This window comes from Octopus sinensis, unplaced genomic scaffold, assembly GCF_006345805.1.
Source record: "Octopus sinensis unplaced genomic scaffold, ASM634580v1 Contig15274, whole genome shotgun sequence".
NCBI lineage: Eukaryota > Metazoa > Mollusca > Cephalopoda > Octopoda > Octopodidae > Octopus > Octopus sinensis.
In genome coordinates this window covers 30,001-40,000 of record NW_021833644.1, presented here as the reverse complement: position 1 = coordinate 40,000, position 10,000 = coordinate 30,001, and the positions used below count along the sequence as shown (strand labels likewise).

The window sequence follows — 10,000 nt, the reverse complement described above, 5'->3', positions numbered from 1 at the left end:
CAATGTATTTCAACATAAATATGGCAACAAAAGTGCTCATAATGACAAAAATATTTGGATCTTTGTGGGTTTTCATCACTGTTTATGATTTCATTCCAATTATTTTCAAATTTGGTATATACACTACCGTCAGAAATTAATTAGCACCTTTGATTTGCTCTTCACTCAAGGTATGTGCTGTCACCTAGTGGCCATATCTCGAACTATTGCTTTGTTGCGAGTTCACTGTTGCGCAGAACGATGACGTAACTTTGTTTGCAGAGCAGTTTGAGAGTCTACAGCCTTATGATGTTGACATAGCAGTGCAACAAATTGGAGTGCGGATGCAGACAAATCTTCCTTTGTTTAATATAGGTAGCGCCTCGCAAGGACCGAAATCACACCATACTAAGTTTTCTCATCGCGTAAGACGTTTTGAACAGCTCATAGGTTAATTGATTTAACCTATTTAATGTAGAAATTTGAGAAGTGCTAATTAATTTCTGACGCAAGTGTAGATTAAGTTTTTTATACTAATTATGAAAATGAAATTCATTTTCCCTATAAGTTCAAAATTAAAAAGTTATTAATCTTTAAAATTTGTAAAATTTGGGTATTTTAGCCAATCAGAAACGAGTATTTTACACATCACCATGGCAAAGAACTCAGTTTCCATAGTAACCAAAAATGCTGTGCATGCACACAAGGAGTGCAACCACCACGTGTTCTATAATTGTTTGCTTTCATAATAGAAGGAATTCTTCTCTAGAACTATTTAGACATTTTAGAACAGTTTCAAGAAAAAAATTTCTAGGGAAGGTCATCCCAAGAAATAAAATAATAATAATTCATGGGGAATTTTACTGGCATTGCCAACAGAGATGCTGCAATGTGTCTGCATCTCTCCAAAAAGATATTTCGTTGGAACGTCACGAATGTTTTAACGATTTTTTACTGTTTACTGTAGCTAGTTTAATGTTGTGACATGCCACTGTGTCTCCCCCGCCTTCCTGTTAATAGAAGAGGCAGCAAATGTGCTGTTTTCTGATTGGCTGGAAATTCTGAAAATTATCAAACTTTGAACATGTGTAACATAAGAAAATTACTATTTTTAAATCTCACAATGAGAGATATTCAGCAAGAGTACTTTGTAGTAAAGATTGTTTGCCAACATAACATGGCAGTCCTGGTTTAGGACGAATATTGCTGTAATTTAACCCCAGGAGACATCGTCTCCAGCTGGCTATATAACATGATCTGTGTCATTATAGTTTCAAACAAGGGAATCTAGCACCCCCACTCAGCTCATCGAACAAGGGAGTCTAGCACCCCCACTCAGCTCATAGAACAAGGGAGTCTAGCACCCCCCACTCAGCTCACAACAATATCTGTGTATCACGATTTCTGGGTGATTTCCCTTCATCAGCATAGATTCCCTTGTTCAAAAATATAAGGATACAGATCGTGTTGTATAGCCAGCTGGAGACGATGTCTCTTGGGCTAAATTACAGCAACATTCATCCTAAACCAGGACTGCCATGTTATGTTTGCAAATAATCTTTACTATATCTGTAACAAAAGGTGGTGAGCTGGCAGACACGTTAGTGCGCCGGGTGAAATGCTTAGCAGTATTTCATCTGCCGGTACGTTCTGAGTTCAAATTCAGTCGAGGTTGACTTTGCCTTTCATCCTTTCGGGGTCGACAAATCAAGTACCAGTTACGCACTGGGGTTGATGTAATCGACTTAATACCTTTATCTGTCCTTGTTTGTCCCCTCTGTGTTTAGCCCCTTGTGGGTAATAAAGAAACATATCTGTAATATTATCAGAAATTTTTTCTGGAATAAATGTATAAAAAAATTCGGATTTGGTGGTCAAAAATTACATCGATATGATGTATTTAAAAATTTTTTTTTAAATTTCGACATGCAGTGACGAAAATCACAATGATCTAAATATATGGTCAAATTCTTCATTCAAAAATTAATTGAAAAATACACAGAGCATCTCAACAGAAATATGGTAACAAAATGGTTAAGAAGAAAAATAATCGGCAGAAAACATGAGAGAAGGAAACCTCAATGTGGTCACTCTATATGCTAGAAATAATAGCATAAATTTCTTTCAATCCTCACCCTTCCAACTGCTTCTAATGTCTATCTGCCTATGATAACTAAGTTATTTTACTAAATTCTTTGTTATATCTAAAATTAATTGAAAGAACCACAGAGCGTCTCAATAGAAATACTGTAACGAAAGGGCTAATTTGTGTTCGAAACATCAACTTAATAATTTGGAAATTAGTTTATTAAAAGAAGTATGGTAAGAAAAGGGTTAATAATGACAAAGATATTTTACTTAATTCTTCATTATTTTAAAAAGTAATTAGAACAGATGGTGAGTAATTCAACAGAAATGTGGTAACAAAAGGTTGACTCCAAAAAATAGTAAAAGATGAAGTTGATCTCAGAAGGATTTGCACTCAGAACAGAAAGAGCGGAATTTAGATATCACACCTTGTGATATCCAACCCCTCAAACTTCTGTTTTGCTCGTCCACTGTCCCTAAAATGGTATAGTTTTCATTGACCCTGAAACAATTAAAGACAATGTTGATTTTGGTGGGATTTGAACTCAGGACAGAAAGAGTGGGACCAGGTACCACAAGGATTTTTGTTTGGCCCCCTAAATGTTTTGTCCATCAATTGCTTAACTATAGAGATATATTTTTCGTTAATCCCCAAAAAAGGGTGTATGGCTAAGTTGGCCTTGGCGGGATTTGAATTCAGAATAAAAAGGGAAGGATCAGGTACCACAAGGATTCTTGTTTGGCCCTCTAAATGTTTTGTCCATCAATTGCTTAGCTATAAAGACATATTTTTCATTGATCCCAAAAAAGGGTGTATGGCTAAGTTGACCTTGGCGGGATTTGAATTCAGAATAAAAAGGGAAGGATCAGATACCACAAGGTATCTTGTTTGGCTTTGCCTATCAATTGCTTAGCTATGAAGATATATACTTTTTTTAACTGACACGAGAAATGGTGAAGGGCCTCTATAGGATTTCAATCCAGAGAGCAAAGAGGGAGAACTCCTAGTGGGTACAGTAATAAAATTGTTCTGTTTTAAGTTGTTGCCCCTAAAATGATTTGGCTGAGCTGAGCAGATATTGATGAATACAAGAACGAAGAACATGGAGTTTCTTTGAAATTTTAAATGCAAAACTATTTATTTTATTGTTAAACAGAACAGTGTATTGTCCTCATGACCAATGATAGGAAAGTGTTTCTACCTGTTCGTACTTATTTAAAACAGTTCAAAAATTTGCGAGGAATGTTGCTTTGGTGCTGTCAGCAGTCATCAACATGTGATTTTAGCAGGTTGCTGGTTACAGCTGTTTCGTCATCATGTCATTTTAGCAGCTAGCTGGTTTCAGTTGTATTGCTGTCGTGTGATTATAGCGGCTTGGTGATTTAAGCCATCATCATTGCATGATTTTGGCAGCTAGCTGGTTACAGCTGTTTCATCATCATTGTATGATTTTGGCAGCTAGCTGGTTACAGCTGTTTCGTCATAGTGTCATTTTAGCAGCTAGGTAGTTTAAACTGTGTCATCATTGTATGATTTTAGCAACTAGCTGGTTACAGCTGTTTCGTCATCATTGTATGATTTTAGCAATTAGCTGGTTACAGCTGTTTCGCGTCATCGTGTCATTTTAGCAGCTAGGTGGTTTAGGCTGTGTTATCACTGATTTTAGCAACTAGCTGGTTGAAGCTGTTTCGTCATCATGTCATTTTAGCAGCTAGATGGTTTAAACTGCGTCATCAGTATATGATTTTAGCAACTAGCAGGTTACAGCTGTTTCGCGTCATCGTGTCATTTTAGCAGCTAGGTGGTTTAAACTGTGTCATCAGTGTATAATTTTAGTAGCTAGCTGGTTTCAGATATGTCGTCATTGGAGCATTTTGCTGAAAATCCAATGGTACATACATAAAGGACTTGTAAACAGCATACTTTCAGTTATAAGGAGCACAAAAAACAAAACTTGGATTTCTACTTCACAGTTTAAAAATTGTCTATTTGTCTATCCATCTGTCTATCATTTCTCTCTATTTTTTTTTTTGTCTACTGATCTACCGATCTATTTATCCATTTGTCTGTCTGTGTGTCCATCTACCTATCTATCTATCAATAGAACTACCTGCCTGTCTTTTTAATCACTCTCAGTCTCACCACCCGAGTAGAACGTACTTCACTGAGGAGGTCTGAATAAGACTGAAACATCTCCGAGTTTTTTTTTTAAATGATTAACAGAAAGATTAAGACTACTAATTCAAATCCAGCCCAGTACACTGGATATTAGTATTATTTATTATTTTTTTTTAAAATGCTCTCTTCATTTTCAAAACCATGGTTGTGAATCTGCAAAATTAATTTCATGCCATTAACAGAAAATGTATTTAGATTTTTCTTTTTTCTTTTACTTGTTTCAATCCTTAGACTGTGGCCATGCTGGAGCACTGCCTTGCAGAATGTCAATTGAATGAATCAAATCCACTACTTTTTCTCTCAGTCTCTTTTGCTGAACCACTCAGTCACAGGGATGTAAATACATGAACACCAGTTGTCAAGCAGTGGTGGGGGGACAAACACAGACACAAAGACACACACACACACATATATATATATATGTGGGTGTGTGTGTGTGTGGAGGCGCAATGGCCCAGTGGTTAGGGCAGCGGACTCACGGTCGTAGGATCGCGGTTTCATTTCCCAGACTGGGAATTGTGAGTGTTTATTAAGCGAAAACACCTAAAGCTACACGAGGCTCCGGCAGGGGATGGTGGTGAACCTTGTTGTACTCTTTCACCCTAACTTTCTCTCACTCTTTCTTCCTGTTTCTGTTGTACCGGTATTTTGAAAGGGGCCAGCCTTGTCACACTTCATTTGACTAAGGTATCTTTGGCCTGATGAGATGCTAATGAATTATCCCTCATTTGGGTAATTACTACACAGTATAACAATGCAAGCTATTAATAGTTTCTTGCATTGGAGACACTGATCTCGGCAGGTTTTTATGTCAGGTCTTGTGTCTCCAATCAGTCTTCAGGCTGAAAATATGGCCTGTTTAAATAACAAAATATGATGCTGATACAAGAGAAATCATGAGAAAAATCAAGATGGTAGAAAAAAAATTTGAAGGATGAATAAAAATGGAAAAAGAGAAGGGAAAGAAAATAAGAAATATGTCCTCTGTGACTCTAAAGCCACAATTAAGCTAGTTGTAGAATAATTCAATGGAGAGGCATCCAAAGTTAGCCAAAAGAAATTCGTGCATATGTTTGCATTCACTGAAAATTTCAGATCTGAAACTCAGTAGCATAGGCTCATCAATGGAGAAGTTCTTAAGCAGATCAGGCCAAAAATGTCGCTAGAAGCTAGGATCACCAAGCATAGATTGGCATATTTCGGTCATATTATGCGGAGAAAATCCCTGGAGAAGGACATCATGCTCGGAATGGTCAGTGGCAAGAGAGGAAGAAGCTGACCAATGAAGAAGTTCTTAAGCAGATCAGGCCGAAACTGTCGCTAGAAGCTAGGATCACCAAGCTTAGATTGGCATATTTCGGTCATATTATGCGGAGAAAATCCCTGGAGAAGGACATCATGCTCGGAATGGTCAGTGGCAAGAGAGGACGAGGCCGACCAAGAACCCACTGGCTTGACACCATCAAGAGTGATACCGGAATGGACATAGCCAATCTGAAAGAAGCGGCCCAGGATAGAACTGACTGGAGGACACTGATCCATCGAGTAACCGAAAGTTGACTTCGACTGAGCGGATAGAGAGATAGAGAGATCCATTAACATAGATACATACATATCTATATACATATGCACTGTTGTTGTTGTTCTTCTTGTTAGTCATGTTTACTGTTCTTGTGGTTGTTTTTATTGTTAATTTTACTGAGTTTTTTTTTGTCTTTTTTGTTTCATCTTCCGCATCTGTCAGAGTTCAACTTGAGGTCACCAACAAAACAGTACCATGTCATGGACTCATCACATAGATCAAATGGTAAGGAACTATTTCCATTATTATTATTATTGTTATTATTATTTTCTTTGGGATTTTGTCTTCTGAGTTTAAATTCCGCCGAGGTTGACTTTGGCCTTTCATCCTTTCGGGGTCAATAAATTAAGTACCAGTTACGTACTGGGGATCAATGTAATCGAATAGCTCCCTCGTTTTAGGCGTTGCTTCCATAGTAGAAAGGATTATCATCATTATTATTATTATTATTATTATTATTATTATTAGGGCAGTGAGCTGGCAGAATCATTAGCACGTGGTATTTCACCCATCACTATGTTCCGAGTTCAAATTCTGCCGTGGTCATCTTTACCTTTCATCCTTTCGGAGTCAATAAAACAAGTACCAGTGATACACTGGGATTGATGTAACTGACTAACCACCTCCCCTAATGTTTCAGGCTTTGTGCTTATAGTAGAAAGGATTATTATTATTATTATTATTAGTAGTAGTAGTAGTAGTTGTCGTCGTAGTAGTAGTGGTGGTGGTAATAGTAGGGTGGCAAGCTGGCAGAATTGTGAGCACGCCAGGCGAAATGCTTAGCGGTATTTTGTCAGTCCTTATGATTCTGAGTTCAAATCCAGCCAAGGTCGACTTAGCCTTTCATCCTTTCTGGGTTAATAAATTAAGTACCAGTGAAACGCAGGGGTCAGCATATTTGACTTAATCCCACTACAATAATTTCAAGCCTTGTTCCTATTATAAAAAAGGAATTATTATTATTATTATTATTATTATCATTATTATTATTATCATTATTATTATTATCATTATTATTATTATTATTATCATTATTATCATTATCATTATTATTATTATTATTATTATTATTAGAGCAGTGAGCTGGCAGAGTCATTAGCATGCCGGACGAAATGCTTAGCAGTATTTCGCCTGTCGCTATGTTCTGAGTTCAAATTCTGCCGAAGTCGGTTTTGCCTTTTATTCTTTTGAGGGCCGATAAATTAAGTATCAGTGAAACACTAGGGACAATGTAATCGACTAGGGCCCCTCCCCAATAAATTTCAGGCCTTGTGCCTAAAGCAGAAAGGATTATTCTTATTGTTATTATTATTATTATTACTATTAATAATAATAATAAATAATAAAAACATTGTGTACAGTGCTCAGGTGCACTACAACTCATCTAAAGTGTATATATAATCAGGTGTAGTTTCGGCGGATTTCGGAAAGCATGAGGGCCTTAAAGGATGCAATGTCATGGTACTAATTGTTGCTGTTTTCTTTTTTGTTTCCGCAGGTATGCAACAATCAATGGGAATGGGATCAGGACATGGCGGACAAAATTCTTCAGGCATGAAATATCAGGATCAACCTGGCGGGGACACATTTTCGGATTTTGTGTCCCTTGTGTGCCAGGAAGCTCAGAACTCACAAAATCAGGTAAAGATCGAATTAGAAATACATAAATGATGTTTTGCTCATTTAAAAATGTGTATACATATATAAACCTTTCCGCCTGTTGCATTCAGGCCATGTTTCCTCACGCTCGCCAGTTACCCTCTCGTCCATGCCAGAACAAAGGCCTCCGTTCGTCTTTTTCGTTTGTTCTCTTGTTTATTTTTGATTTCTTGTATTGTAATTTAATTCTCGTTATGTATTTTCGTGTACATGTATCTTTAATTTTGTATTATTTTATTCTTGTATGTATTTTTTGTGCAGTTCTTTGTTACGTCCCTTTTTGTGTTACATTTTTCCTGCTCGTTCACCCCTCTACGAGTTTATTTTATTTTAATTCTCTTGTAGGAAGGCCTAGCTTGACCTTACATGTTCTGTCTCTGCCTTCGAAACACATGTCTGCTAGCGACAGCTGATGAAGGGGATTTTTCCTTGTGTAGCCTGTCCTGTACTTCGTTTTTCTGCTGCACATAATTGTTTTTCCCGTTTTTGTTTTCGATTCGTCTTGTTCCACGTCTCTGTCCTTCTGTTGTAACAACATGGCTTTTCCATTTTCGTTTCTGTTGATTTTTACGTCTTCTTGTGGTGTCCTGTATGTATATATATATTTATATATGCATGTATATATACATGTAGATGTCGGTACGTACATATATGTTTGTATGTATGCATATATTTTATTTATTACGCTATATATATATATATGTATGTAGATGTATGTTTGTATGTATGTATATATATATATACATATATGGATGCACAATGGCCCAGTGGTTAGGGCACGGACTCACGGTCAGAGGATCGCGGTTTCGATTCCCAGAGTGGGCGTTGTGAGTGTTTATTGAGCGAAAACACCTAAAGCTCCACGAGGCTCCGCCAGGGGGTGGTGGCGACCCCTGCTGTACTCTTTCGCCACAACTTTCTCTCACTCTTTCTTCTGTTGGCCTGCTCGCTTAGCCAGCGGGGTGGCGTCATTTGAAGGCTAAAACAATGCGAAGCGCATTGTGACCAGCGATGTGAAGCAACATCTGATAGCCTGGTCGGTAACGGTAATCACAGTGATATATATATTTGTATATATATATATTTGTAATATATATATATATATATATATATATACAGAGAGAGAGAGGAGGGAGAGAGAAAGATACTACTGAAACCCTTACTAAATTACAATAATCATCTTGAGAATGTACCTTCTATAGATATATAATATATATATATATATATATATATATATATATGCATATATGGGTACAGGATGTCACCAACAGTAAACAACATGAAATAAGAAAACAAATGAGTTTAATACGCAAACAAGAGAAACAAATGGAAAGCAGGACAAGTAACATAAAGAACGACCCTTCATCAGTTGCCGGCTGCCTATCTACTCTTCATTTCAAGCAGTTGATGTATATATGTGTGTGCGCGCGCACGTATGTGTATATATATGTATGTATATATATATATTCTCTTTACTCTTTTCTCTCTTTTACTTGTTTCAGTCATTTGACTGTGGCCATGTTGGAGCACTGCCTTTAGACGAGCAAATCGACCCCGGGACTTATTCTTTTTTTGTAAACCCAGTACTTATTCTATCGGTCTCTTTTGCCGAACCGCTAAGTTACGGCGACGTAAACACACCAGCATCGGTTGTCAAGCAATGCTAGGGGGACAAACACAGACACACAAACATATACACACACACACATATATATATATATATACATATATACGACAGGCTTCTTTCAGTTTCCGTCTACCAAATCCACTCACAAGGCTTTGGTCGGCTCGAGGCTATAGTAGAAGACACTTGCCCAAGGAGCCATGCAGTGGGACTGAACTTGGAACCATGTGGTTGGTTAGCAAGCTACTTACCACACAGCCACTCCTGCGCCTATATATCCTGTGTATTAGTATATATACATATATATAGTTGAAATTTACAGAAAAACAAAAGACGAAGGCAGGTGTATAAACAACAAACAGGTGTATTAGTTTGACGTAAGCTCTACGCTCTAACCACTAAGCCATGCACCTTCACATGGTGAGACAGATATATATTACTCTTTTACTTGTTTCAGTCATTTGACTGCGGCCATGCTGGAGCACCGCCTTTAATCGAGCAACTCGACCCCGGGACTTATTCTTTTGTAAGCCCAGTACTTATTCATATATACGACGGGCTTCTTTCAGTTTCCGTCTACCAAATCTGTTCACAAGGCTTTGGTCGGCCTGAAGCTATAGTAGAAGACACTTGCCCAAGGTGACATGCAGTGGGACTGAACCCGGAACCATGTGGCTGGTAAACAAGTTACTTACCACACAGCCACTCCTGCACCTATATATCTTTATATATAAAACTGTAGTTGTGTGAGTGTCTGTCCCCTTCGATTTATATTCCTAACTACTACCACATTTTTCGGTGCAGTTTAACCAAAACCGGGTATCTTATAGTCGTGATTCATATCGAGCCCTTCTGGGTATTAGCGCACGTCTACGATGAGTCTACGATT

General features: G+C 37.6%; 1 protein-coding gene across 1 annotated transcript in view; it reads left to right on the top strand.

Annotated features, from left to right (window-relative positions):
- The window catches only part of LOC115230311 (nuclear factor 1 A-type-like), a 31,911-nt gene that overhangs the window by 16,783 nt on the left and 5,128 nt on the right, over positions 1 to 10,000 (top strand). The window contains exons 2-3 of the mRNA XM_029800516.2: positions 5,991 to 6,053; positions 7,327 to 7,469. Of these exons, the coding sequence (XP_029656376.1) occupies positions 6,029 to 6,053; positions 7,327 to 7,469 (168 nt within the window). The 5' untranslated portion in view covers positions 5,991 to 6,028. The remainder of the gene's footprint in view (positions 1 to 5,990; positions 6,054 to 7,326; positions 7,470 to 10,000) is intronic.